The sequence below is a fragment of the Rhipicephalus sanguineus genome, chromosome 11, assembly GCF_013339695.2.
Source record: "Rhipicephalus sanguineus isolate Rsan-2018 chromosome 11, BIME_Rsan_1.4, whole genome shotgun sequence".
NCBI lineage: Eukaryota > Metazoa > Arthropoda > Arachnida > Ixodida > Ixodidae > Rhipicephalus > Rhipicephalus sanguineus.
The window spans coordinates 53,581,039-53,594,271 of NC_051186.1; the positions used below are offsets into that span (position 1 = coordinate 53,581,039).

General features: G+C 46.8%; 2 protein-coding genes across 4 annotated transcripts in view; one reads left to right on the forward strand and one right to left on the reverse strand.

The window, feature by feature from the left end:
- Nucleotides 1-12,461, forward strand: LOC119373896 (endoplasmic reticulum lectin 1). The gene is made up of 12 exons (XM_037643955.2): nucleotides 1-311; nucleotides 371-448; nucleotides 508-594; nucleotides 2,147-2,224; nucleotides 2,543-2,600; nucleotides 2,659-2,687; nucleotides 3,310-3,539; nucleotides 4,223-4,424; nucleotides 7,365-7,531; nucleotides 10,116-10,193; nucleotides 11,417-11,495; nucleotides 11,584-12,461. Exons 1-12 carry the CDS (start codon nucleotides 162-164, stop codon nucleotides 11,644-11,646), a joined length of 1,299 nt encoding a protein of 432 aa, XP_037499883.1. The 5' UTR covers nucleotides 1-161; the 3' UTR covers nucleotides 11,647-12,461.
- Nucleotides 11,538-13,233, reverse strand: part of LOC119373895 (WD repeat and HMG-box DNA-binding protein 1) — a 25,827-nt gene continuing 24,131 nt past the window's right edge. For all 3 annotated transcript variants that reach the window (XM_037643953.2, XM_037643952.2, XM_049410769.1), the window contains exon 24: nucleotides 11,538-11,745. In XM_037643953.2, the coding sequence (XP_037499881.1) occupies nucleotides 11,671-11,745 (75 nt within the window). In that variant the 3' untranslated portion in view covers nucleotides 11,538-11,670. The remainder of the gene's footprint in view (nucleotides 11,746-13,233) is intronic.

The following is a 13,233-nucleotide window of genomic DNA, read 5'->3' on the forward strand; positions in this document are numbered from 1 at the left end:
AAACCACCAGGAGATGTCGCGAGCGCCGCTTCAGCTGGATGAACGTAAGCGCAGCTGAGGCGGCGAAGATATGTTACGTGTAATATGAAAAGTAGCAGCCGATTCGTGTCCACAGATTGCTCCCTACGCTCCAATAAACATTGCTACAACTTTCGGGAAACATGACAGTGTGGCTTAGGCTCCTTTACGGAGCAGCTAGCTTGGCCCTGTTGGTGCGTTCGGCTCGCAGCAACAACATCGCTGACGACTCGGTCCTCTTCAGTATTAACTGGCCAGGTGCCTCGCCCGACAAGAAATTGGCGCCCGCAGAGGTAAGGACGGTAGAGAGATTCAGTGGCCTCCTGATAATGTTATCCCACGATCATTGCAGCTCGAAACGCTGTGGATGGTGTCCGCCGAAAAGGAGCGCTATCAGTGCCTGCTACCTGCCAATCCAGTATCGCGAGAGGTGCCCCTCGGCTCATTCGTTAAAGAGCCGCCGTACTGATGTGTGTTTGTCTTGCGCAGGACGCCGAAGCTGCTGCTCCGTACGCGGGGCCAACACCTCTGGCGCTACTGAAGCCGCTCTTCTCCCGGCTGTTCTGCTCCTACCGCGTAAGTGAGATATAATATACGTGTGCACGCTCACCGCGGCTGCAAATGCGTTTTGTAATTCATTAGCTATACCCTCACCCACCAGTTTCCTTCACCCACCATTGTGACGCGTGCCGAACATCATGTGACGTCACAAACGCACACCTGCGTGTGAGTGACGTCAGCGCAGCGCATACGGCTAATAAACATGTTCGAAATGCTCCGACGGCTGGATTTGAGCTGTGGGCCTCTAGTATCGAAGCGCAATGCAGCAACCGCTACGCCACTGGCGCTTGTTGAAATGCCTCGCGTGAAAGCAAGCAAGCGCTCAGACGCTTGAGGCGTTTTCCACAACGCTAATGATGTCCTGAATAATTCCTTTCGTGCAAGCCCGCGCATTGAGACGCTTGGCGCGTTTTTGCAGCTCTGGCGGAGTGTCATGAATTCACCATTAAATTAAATGTGGCTGCGGATTAGTGCTTAAAGAAACACTCAATCAAGAAGTTTGCAGTGTGGTGTGATTTGTCCTCGTTCATGTCAAGAACACGTATATTTGCCCTACACATTGACTGTGACAAACATCAATCGATTTCTTTTTAACACGAAAGTGTTTTATGCCGGGGTCCACCAAGACCTCAATGACGTATTTCCGTCACGGAAATGACGTCGAAAAAAGGTACACGATCAGATGGCAAAGAAAAAAAAGGTTCCGTCACCGGGCATCGAACCCACGACCGCTTGGTCCGCAACAACAGATGCCGGGCACGCTATCCACTGCGCCACGGTCACAAACTCTAGAGGCTTTACAAACGCGCCTTTTATATCTGCCACTCTCCCGGTCAATGGGGTGGTGTTGCCCTCTGGGAGTGGCAAGGTAAGGTAATTCGTCATTACTATGGCCTCCGCGATTAGCACCTGCAACGCGTTGCACGTCCGTCCCATTCGGCACGTTTTCAGTAGAAGTTCAATTTTGTCAATGCCTTAACACACCGCGAGGTGGCGACATTGGCCCAAGCGTCGTAAAAGCGTCGGCCTCCCTCATAGCATCGCGCTAATCCAAACCAAAAATAGCTCTGCGACGTGCGCCTGCCTCACCTGGCTGTAACACCGCGTTCCCCGCTCACGCGCTCACTCCGAGAAGAATCGCGGCCGGGCCACCGGGGTGGCACAACGCGCTTTGCGTTTCCCTCTAGTCCTGCCGCGGTGTTCAATCACATTTTAACATGCCGCGGGATGGCGACCAAGTTCTGCGTCCAATATGCGATGCTCTTCTGGCTATCACACCTCGTTCTTTGATTACGCTTTCACTGTTGACTACTACAGCTACCACAAGGGCTTGTTTAATCATTTAACATGGGCGTTAGTTGTCGGGATGGAGATGTACCACCAATCATCAAAGTGGGTGCATCCACGTTAAACGGTGCTATAGCTGCCAGACATCAATATACATTGTGCAAACTCTCTTATATCAATGTACAGTAAACATTCAGTTACTTCTGTAAGGGCACGCTTTACTTTCATGTTATTCCGATTCCTATGACGGAGGGATAAACCATCTTTTTCTTTTTTGTAGCTGGAGCAATACTGGACCTATGAGCTGTGCCATGGAAAGAGCGTTCGACAGTACCACGAGGAAAGCATCAACAACAAGGTTCGTTAAAACCTTGCATGCAGTTTTGCGAAAATATTTCTAACTTTCTCTACGCAAACAAGACAACACAAGGAACAATAATAAACAAATAAAACTACTGATGTGGACACCTGCGACCGGTCCCTGAAATGTGCCTCTGACTCTACGACCAAAGTGCATGCCATCACCTTTCTTGTTTCGTCTTGTCCACGCTAAAGAAAGTTATTATGAATACATAACAGCTAGCCCATCGATCAGTGTATGCCGTGAACATATGCCAGAATTATTCCTGCAACTGTTCGAGCTTTTATTCCATGCACGTGCATCTCTTTGTTCTAGGTTGTCCTTCAGGAGTACTTCCTTGGCAAGTATGATGCCAAGAAGCTGGAAGCCGATGGTAATTGCAGTTGTGACAACAAGCGATGACCGTGTCTGACACCCATGCTCCATTTCAGATGCGAACTACTTATCAAGGCGAAGCCAGGTAGGTAACCGTGGAAACGGGGGAGGTGGGGGGCTTAAAAATGGGTTAGTGAAGACCATGGTGTAAGATAGATACTCCTTATGCAAGGACACTTGCGAGATGCGTTCGACCAGATAAAGTAACAATGCCGCGAGCCTGTCGGTCCGGTGACTGCAGTGGATATCTGTTGGCGGGACGACACATCTTAAAGACAAAAAGGCGTTGCCGTAGCTACTTGCGCTTCACGTGAAACCTGAATTTCCTAGTCGGCCAACGTGGCTATGGCACTCCAGCAGCTAAACCTGGAAACGCATACCCCGTTCTCGCTGCCGAAAAATGTGACGTGTGGCAAATGCTGGCATTGCCATCGACCATGTCGGTTGCTATAGCGGCAAAACATTCTGTCTTGAAGTTGTGTCGTCTCATCGATAGATATCTGCTGCCGTAACCAGACCAAGGGGTGCATGCTGTTGTTACTTTATCTGGTCAAACGCGCCTCGCAAGAAGCCGAGAAGTGTCCCCACCTAAGGAGTATAAATCTTATAGATTGTTGAAGACACAACGCAGATTCACACCTGCTACACTGTGCAACAGAGGCATTGTCAAAGTGCTCCACTCAGCAGCATACTACAACCTCGCACAGCGACCTCCTCGTATTCGACTGGAAGGGGGCCTGGAGCTTCCATACTTTGCGGTCAACATGACTGGAGGCACGGCGTGCGAGCTGGGCGAGCGATCGCAGCGCACGACCCGTGTACTGTACGTGTGCAGCCAGGAGGCCCGCAACGAAGTGCTCAGCATCGACGAGATCTCGACATGCGAGTACCAGGCTGTGGTGCTAACCCCGTATCTCTGTCCACACCCGGACTACAGGTGCGTCAGGCCAATACCGAATCCTTGTAGTGTACAGGTTCGTCCACTGTTAGGGTGAACACAATTCTATGTGGCAGCACTCTGCAGACTGCCAGTCCATCCGGCGCGGTCTTACATTGAAAGGAAGTGGTACAGGTGCCCAGGAGCACACCGCTCTTGCTGTACTTCAGCAAAGCAAGAGAGGCGTGCTGTAGAAGACAACACAAAGTACATCCTACGGGTCCTTGTGCACCTGCGCCGCTTCGTGTCAATGCACGTCCATGCCAGATGGACTGGCACTTCGCCAAGCGCAGCTACACTGAGTCATGTTCACCCTAAGAGTGGATGAGCCTGTTGACTAGATGCCACATCTTGGAGGCATTGCAATAGAAAAGAAATAGAATGGAGAAGGAAACAGATATATGGAGAAGGAAACAAATGTTCTATTCATTTTTTTTGTCTTGCATGGCAGCTCGTTTTGGCATGCTGTGTTTTGTGATTTGTTGCACCATCACTGTCACTCACTTGCTTATGGTGCAACAGCCACACCACTTGAAATGTGTACATTTATTTCCCTTTCTAATAAAAACCTACCATGGTGAAATTAGTGACGATAAAGTTCTTGGATGGGTTATCAATCCACACTGATCTAGTGTTTCACTTCAGCGTCCTTCTAAGCCTGAACTTGCTGCCACTTTATGCAGTCCGGAAACGTCGCCAGAGAACCCGATTCAGTGCGTGGCCCAAGACGGTGCCCCCCGACGACCCAAGGGCCTCTGGACAGAACAGGTGCAGCAGCAGCAGCTGCTTCCTCCCGAGCCGTTGCCGCCTCAGCCGCCACCATCCTCTGAGAAGATGTCTCAGCTGGTGCAGGACTTCCTCGCGGGCAGCTACTGCCTCACAGGGGTGAGTGGATTTGCACGGATCACCCTTTGCAATGGCTAAGGAAACTACAGGGTGGCCGAAGAATACTGTAACACCAAAAAAAAAAAATATTTAGGTAGCTACGCACTAGTGGTGTGAAGACTTTGGAAACAGCAGAGCTTGTAGCCTTGCCGTCCTCCTTTCCCTCATCCTCACCCTTGCTTTCCTTTCCCACCCCCTTGCTATACTGTAGTGTACATGGCTATGCTGTGCTTTACCCTCACCCCTCCTCCTCACTATCACTTCCCTTTTGCACCCCCTTGCTATACTATACTACACATGGCTTTGCTATGCTTTCTATCTTTCCGTCTTTCTATCTCACCCGCTCTATTTCTTACAGTCTCTTTCTCTCTCTCTCTCTCTGTTTCTCTTCCTTTCCGTCTTTCATTCTTTCTCTTTCTATCTTTTTCTCGTTCTCTTGCCCATAGCAACAACGCAATCATATGGTTACCATAAATGCCCGTCTTGTTACCGTGCATAGATAGCCGAGTGGTTATGGCGCTCGGCTTCGGACTGTAGGTACACCGGTTTGAATCCCGCCTCGGCAATAAATTTTATTTTGTTTCATTTATTTCTCCTCCTCCTCTCCACTTCGCCGGGCATAGTTTTCGTTTAACACTTGCCTCCCTTCTCCTTCACGGCTCCTTGCCTCAGCACTCCTCTTTTACTAGGCTTTACTCTCTGCCAGCCCATGCTCCGAACTTCTTTCACACCACTCTCCTTGTAATGTCTCCACTTTCCCTCGCACCTGCTGTACTCTGTAGTGGGTCTTGCCCCATTCCTGTGGCACGATATGCATAGGAACAGCAGCTTAAACAGCTATGCTGTTAAAATACCCATAACTCTTCAACAAATGAACAAAGTGAGGGACACTTTCTTTCATTCGAATGGTCATTCAATTCTGTAGGACTCAAATTTCAGTTCCAAAATGTCCACCCTGTGCTTTGATACGGACTTGAAGGCGCTTCTGGAAAATTTTTCAAAATAGCCACGATGTATGCTGGAGGGATTTTGTCCCGTTCCTTTTCCAGAGCACGTCTGAACAATTCAATAAATTTCCACTTCACTGCCAGTCGTTGATGCCGCCTGGCTCGGGAAAACCTTTGACGACGCGATGGACCTGAACACGTTGCAATCTGACCACCTTTGCAATCTCTGGTATCGTTGTATGCTGCTTGCGGTGGGCAAAGACTGTGATGCAACTCTTCAGAGAATGTTTTTTGTTGAATAAAATTGGGAACCAACAGTAACAAGGCCAGCTCTATGCCAAAAAATAACAATGAACACAATCTTATTGATGTCTCTGCTAGAAAATGTGAACAATATACTGAAATAAAATAAAATTCAAAGTGCGTTACAGTATTTTTCGGTCACACTTTAGATAAATTGTATTCAGATTCTGGCCAGTACTGTAGATAGTCTTCGTTGACAGCTAGAAAGAGAGCTTTGAGCCCAAGTCGACACGCGCCTGGAAGGTGTCTTTGCAACACGATGCCACCTCCAGACCTTTTTCCAAGAGGGCCACTGAAGGTTCGTTGTTGGATGAAGAAATCTGGTTTTCGAAGGGTGGAGGCGTACACAGGGAAAGGCCGTGATTGGTCAATGCTTCATTTATTTCTTAACCATTTCAGACGCTTTGTACACATTTGCGTACACGACTTGTGTTGACTAGTGGCTAAGAAAGAGCGAGATACATTGAGGTTTGGATGAATCGAACCTCCTGCTTAATAGATGTCTTCATTTAACTTCATTTTGCAGTGTACTTTTGCATAGGATCGCTTTGCTGAAGGCACCACCCACGTTTGAAGGGTCATCCGACGTGCCACTTCCCGCGCGCCAAGTCAAAAGTATAATTTTTCTTTGCTCGAAATTAATATAAACAAAAACGAAGTTGCACTATATTTCTAGCCTGGGATTTGATTTGTTGCAATAGGATATGGAGTGCTTTGAAATATTGTGTAAATTTGATGCATTTACAGATGGTTATTTGTAGGTCGCGCTTGAAAAGGTTAAGTGAATGCATATACATTCTTTCCAATGAATAAATTTGTTGGTTAGAACTCAGTGCCTGTATTGTATTTTATTCTTCATCTTCATGCCATTTTAGTTCTTGTACGTTTAGTAAGTGATTTATATGCCAATCATTTGACCTGTCGCGGAGCACGGTGTAGATGGCTTTTTATAAAGCCAAGGTTCCCCTGGGGCGCAGTCTTGCACATGTTCTGCGATAGAACGTTCTATCGCGCTGCACAGGATTTGTCGAGGCTCATTTGATGGTCAGACGTGAGAACAGCAGCCAGAAAAGGCAGTGCTGTCAATCATTTTGTCGTCTGCTAGGCAAAGAATGGGCACAGATTGGACGGAGACACCGTTTCGTCCGATGGAATGGTCTCTGGGCAACTTTGATTGGATTAACACGTAAGCGCTCAGGCTGGTGAAGCTAATTAGCCAGCTTTGTGTCTGGCTTAATCCAATCCTGCACCGACAGTTTGTGAAAATGGCCATGTGCGCCACCACGTCTCATTAAATTGCAACACAACCTAGTGCCTAGTCAATACATCAACACGAATAAATAATTAAAGTCATTGCGCTCTTCAATTTCAAGCTTTGAAAAACAATGCCCCCAAATATTGATATTCAGTTATAATAATTCTATGCTTCTTCGTGCATTTGAAACATTTCTGAATTCATTATGCGGTCTCCCAGCAGACAATCAAAATGTGACGCATTCTTCCGGGGCACGTCCCCTTCACCCATTGGCTGTCTGCTCCCTCTTGTTCTGTCGTGACACGGCAATCTGTTCCATCACAGAGCATGCACAAGATTGCGCCCTTGTTTAGCACTACTCCGAAGAGTTGATGTGTGCCACCAAGCTCGGACTTCGGTTCTTCTGCCAGTAAAACGCTTCTGCGGCGACTGCAGGGCGCAGGCTGGTGGAAGTACGAGTTCTGCTATGGCCAGCGTGTGAGCCAGTTCCACGAGGAGAAAGGCAAGGAGCGAATCAGCATCCTGCTGGGCACCTGGGACCACAAGGCACACGTGGCGTGGCTCGACAAGCACCCCGAGCGAAAGCCCGGCCGCACGCCCAGGTCAGATAGGTGGTCATTTGCAATAAAGTCTAGGGTTTGACAAAAACTCCTCTGGCGAAAAAACAACATGGCTGAAAAAAACATACACTCGGCAACTAAAAAAATTCACAGCATATCCACGGGTGAACGATGAAGAGCTTGGGCGAAGCTCCTGAAGCAATCATGGTTACACCGTGAAATCTTCAGTGGTTTCGCCCAGCAGTAATCAAAGCGATAGCCCAGTACATCATCAAAGACGTGACAAACACTGTATATATTTATACAAGAAATTTTATTAATCGTAAGTGGTGGCTAGACGTGGCTTCCATTCCCCCTTCATTATAACGGCTTTATGGTCGGTGAAGTAATGGATCGGTGATGGATCATAGTGGGATGTTTGCAAAGACGAAGTAGTGGGCAGTTTGCAAAGGATCGGTGATGGGAGATACTGTTTGGGAGATTATGCCGGTTACGCCTTACGCCGGACGCGTGACAAGGTTAGACTAAGAGGAGCTTCGCCCCTAAAAACACGACACAACAATATTTCTTGAAGTTTCGGCATGAACAAGGCATCTGTACTTGGCACTGAAACGTCGAGAAATTCTAGAACTTGATCTTGGGCGAGTTTATGTTTAAGTTTGCTAAACATGTTATTTCTGGCGCAATGCTTGAAACATGAAGAAACATGCAGAAAGGCCTGTCTCTTTTCTCTGTTCTTGGTTAATGTTTCAAGTGTTGCGCCAGAAATAGCATGTTTAGCAAACTTAGTCAAGAAAATCTGTTGTATCGCGTTTTTTAGGGGGGAGCGTGCGTTCTTCAGCCATTGTCATTTGCATGGCTAGTTCATGCAGCGCAAACTCGGGTACAACTTTAAAAGTCCACTGCATTTCCTCCTCAAAGGCGGATATGGGCGCACATGCCAGACGGACGGTATGAGCCTGACGACCAGTGACTCTGCCTTCGTTGAACATTGCCGATTGCATGAGCAGGACTATTTGTATGGTCGCAGATGCGATCAGCTGCAGCACTTCGGTCATCTGGGCGGGGCCCCTCAGGACTTCTCAAGTTGTCCCCAACTATAGGACAAAAACAAAGGCAGGAAAAGAGACCCAACACAGCGCTTGTCCCTGCTTTCATCCTAGTTGCTTGCACCGTAGAATGAACCGTGCATCTATACCAAGTCGCCCATTCTACGCTTTTGACGGTATATGTTGCTGTCCTGATAAAGCTGCTATAAGTGCTGCTGTCGTGTTAAGAAAAACAATTTCACTTGCATGTTAGTAAGTTATCCTGCCCCAATACCAATAGTGTCACTCTTATCACAAAGAGACGCCTGGTAAGCCGGAAAACATGCAGCAGAAATGTAGGTGGCAATGCCACTTTTGAAATTTTTGCACTGACTTGCTGTGACACCATTAATTTCAGACGAAATTTGCCACATAATTCATCAGTAAAAATTAATTGCATTATGTTCTAAGAGAACCAGATACTTAACAAGGCAAGTTCCAGGCAAATGTGGCCTAGATATAAAAAAAGTCAGTTTCGCCGCAACGGCGAAGCAATGAATGCAATAGCAACAAATTGGAATGTAACGCGAAGAACGGAAAGCAGCTAGAAATTGCCAGCGCGTCACTCGAGCCCAAAAGACGCACAAAAAGAACGCACACAGGACGAGCGCGAGCTATCATGCGTCATAGCTCGACACTAGAAGCGTACTGCTCAAACATAAAGCAGGACGCACAAAACAAACGAACAGGTACACACAGGACGAGCGCGAACTGTCACAGTTGTTACTTATTTCTGTTTGAATAGCGTGCTCCTTTTGCAAACGCGGCCGCTGCAGCGAGCGAAGTGACCTTCGTACACTCTGTGACTTCAGCGCGGACATCGCAGGGAAAGCACAAGACATACAACTCCCCGCCCGCCCCCTTCTTTTCTCGAGATAAGCGCACGAAAGCGACCATGCCCTGTAGGGAGAAAAGCAACGGCGTTTGCAGGAGCGGGGTGACGACCTTTAAAGCGCGCCCCGCATGCACTTGGCGCCATCTCGGTGGTGACCAAGAAAGCATGCTGAAGTAAGTGGTGGATATAAATAGCTTGCCGTTAGCAGGCTGAAAGACTGTACTCTTCGTGGCCTAGCCATCTAACGCCGCGTGCTCCGGAGCAAGAGGTCGCCCGTTCGATTCCGCGCTTCGGAAAGTTTTTCTGAATTATTTTTCTATGTGGCTTATATATATATATATATATACATATACAGGACGGCGACGCCGACGGCAAAAACCAGCCAAGAGTGTCCATATAATTGCTATCGCAATAAAAAAGACAAATCCATGACGTCACACTGACATTCAGGTTCTAAAGCTTTAGCTTGGAGTTAAGGAAAAGAAAAAAATTAAACCCTTATTTACTTCTTTAATAATGAAGCTGTGAGTGCAAAATTAGCGACATTAGAATTCTCAGAGAATAGTTTACCACTCCACATTAATTTTAAGAGTTGTCATTATAAAGCAGTGGCTCTTTAAAATGCTGTGTTCGCAGCAGCTTTTCGTTACACAGTGGTAACTTGCGAAGCACGCAGAGTACCACATGCAGTTCTGTGCTGCAGGTACCTGACGCACTTTTATGGATCCGGGGACACCTGCGACCTCACGGGCAAGCCTCGCACAGTGGAAGTTCTTCTGAAGTAAGTTACAACCACTTTTGGTCACCCTTATCTATCATGGCCAGACCTCGAAACAATGCAATTCTACTTGTAGCAAGGAACCACTGTATTTATGAGTCTACCTGGCTTTCTGTCGCTGCATCTCGTACAATGGTCCATTATATACGTACAAAAATCTTGCACTACATCAGCAGTCGTATTACGTAATGTCTAGTGAAAACGGGATTGCATTGACTGTGTAGAAATACAGTGCTCCTATGAGAAAGGCATAGTATGCTATATCGTATCAGTGAAACTTCACTCTACTATAGGAAGTTTCTTAGCCATTTACAGATGCTTCCAGTTAACGGCAGTTGAAAGTGCTTGTGTAATGCCCTAGTTACACGGGCACGCTAACCTCAGTTACAAGAGACCTCAGTTAACCAGAGTGAACTACAGTTGGCACCTGTTACAAGGGAAATACTGCACTTAGATTTCGGCTGTGAAGCAGGTCACATGACGTTCGGTTTCATGAATAAAAATAAATATTTAGCTGTTTTTCATAAATATACTGGCAAGTAAAATGTATTCCCTTTAAAATAAGTACTTCCTCTATGCATCTGCAGTTTCCGAGCATATTGCATCAAGTGTTTTGACAATATTTGGCATAAGTTAAAAGAGCATTTTATCAGATAGCTGGATACTACAATATGCAATAAGTGCAACACTATAAACAGTTTTCAGATCAAATCATAACTAGTCATTCTGCAGATGAAATTCAATGTTTGTACCATGACCACCATAAAGAAAAAACAAAATCAAGTTTTAAAAAGATCTATGGGCAGAAAATGAGAATTCTGCTCTCAGCACTTTGCGATACACAGCTTGGGCTTTGTGTTAAAAAAGTAATTACACCTCTAGCGGTTCTAGATCATGAGATATCACTCCGACAAGCTAAATAAGTGACCCAAAAACATTTAACATTCAGCTTGTACTTGTTGCGCAGATCTAAACTGCGAATGAAATACTTATCTTATAAGACTTAAGTTAGGCTTTACATGCAAAAGAACAGCTGTAGATCTCAACAATGTAATAAAAAAAAAGAACTTTCACTTTGATGATTTTTTGGTCTCCACATGCCATGTCCCCCCTGAATGTAACTACGGTGTGCGGTAACTGAGGTTAGTGTGCCTGTGTAATTATGGTATAAGACGACTATAAATTGGGTCTGGGCTTGAAAGATGCATCCTCAATCCAAATCGCAGGTGCCGCCAGGCAAAGGGCAACATCGACAGCGTGTCCCTCTACTTACTTGAGCCTCGCACCTGCGAGTACATTCTCGGAGTGAGTCAGCTCGATCGTTATAAGCACACACAAACGCACGTCACATGTACACAAACGGGGCTCTTTTTTTAATTGTCACTCTTTGCAGGTGGAGTCGGCCATAGTCTGCAGTTTCATGGACAAGGTGGACGAGTACGCACTGCCCAGCTGACACTGGGCCAACACGACAGCGCATTCACGAAACCGGTCGCGGTCTCTTGGAGGCTTGCACGGGACTCGGAGACCGCCGCTTGGCCCGGCCGTTCCACTCCTGCGCATGCCGTCGCAACAACTTGCACCAAATTCCGCATCACCCTTGTTGAAAAATCACAGTTTCATGTGCCTCCCCCCGTGACAGTATTGTTCATTGGGAAAAAAAAAAGTGAAGTGGCGAGCTCGACGGAGAATGCAGCCTCGAAGACAGGCGACGAAATTGTTGGAACGTGCCGTCACGTCAAACGTGACGGCAAGTGACGCTTTATTTTTTTGCGAGCAGGTTTGCAGACACAAATTTCATGCTTGGGAAGAAGGTTTCTCCCGATTTCTGCAGTCTCTTTTTTTTATTTTCTTTAGTTGGTTCATGAGTGACATCACTTAACAAGAAGAAATTCTTGCATTAATCCCGGAACTACCCTACACTGGGCTTCAAAGGGAATCTAGCATAGCTAAAAAGCACACTAGTCATTGCTGTAATCGCAGGTAACGTCTCTACAAGAGGGGCTTCGGTCAGTAAAACTTGTGAATATTCAAGCAAGCCTTAACTGTTGAGGCTTTCGCAAAAGTGAAACACCTTGCTTTCTGGCTAAAGCCAGTGGGTCCAATGCTCATTTGTTCCGTGGACCCGGAAAGTATCCCGGTAAAACACCGCAAATGTAACCACAGAGGATGTGAGTTACTAGCCTCCAATCTGCCAAAAGTTGGGCTTCCGTTTGCTTTATCTTTTTTTCCTTACTTCTACATTTCAATTAAAAGTTATCTTTTGCTTTATTGTTTGTCTGCTTTGTGTGTTTGCAACTAGCAAAACAATAGAGACCTTTGGCTTTGCGATCATTCCTGCTTCTAACAGTCTAACTCTTGAACAGGGGGTATCGCTGGAGCCAGTGTTTTGGCAAATGGTCTTGTCCTCTTCAAGGCAGCAACCGCCTTGAAGAAGACTAGACTCAACCTATTCAGCACACCGGGTTGTCTCAATATCCACCACCCCTGTCTCTCTTGCGTGCGCCAGTCGTTGCACAGTATTAAAGAGGCCATGACACGGTCGCCCAAAGATTTGTGGTTTTCGGTGAAAACTAGAAGTAGAGGGTCTATTATGCCTGTAGAGATTTCAAAAATGGGCCATAATAGAATATTTCAGTGCAAAACAAGCCCTAGAAGTCGCCGGCTGTAAATCCCGCCCACCGCCGGCAGCCACCATTTTGCAATGGCGCGTGTGACGGCATGTGCAGCACGGAACGGAGCCGTCGTCTTCTACCAAAGTTTCAGCCGAAAGCTAAAACATCTCGATATCACGTGCAGCAGACCACGGAACAATATCGTTCGCCGCAATGCAGACGCTTGCACAGCTAGCTGCTTGTTACGTCACGGCTCGCGAGTGCACCAGCGTTGCCTGACTCTCGGGCCACTTGCGTGTTTGTAAAAGTATCCGATAATAAATTAAGTGCTTGACCAAATGCGCTAAAATTTCGTCAGCTTATTTGTGAATGCACAAGGATTAATCCACATAACACAGATTATGATCGAAAATTGGGTGTCATGGCCC

What these genes read in the sequence shown, in the direction of transcription:
- LOC119373896 (XM_037643955.2), top strand. Translation starts at nt 162, where the DNA reads ATGACAGTGTGGCTTAGGCTCCTTTACGGAGCAGCTAGCTTGGCCCTG. An exon ending in AGGAAAGCATCAACAACAAG is followed by an intron (nt 2,225 to 2,542) that starts GTTCGTTAAAAC and finishes TCTTTGTTCTAG; the next exon opens with GTTGTCCTTCAGGAGTACTT. An exon ending in CCTGCGAGTACATTCTCGGA is followed by an intron (nt 11,496 to 11,583) that starts GTGAGTCAGCTC and finishes CACTCTTTGCAG; the next exon opens with GTGGAGTCGGCCATAGTCTG.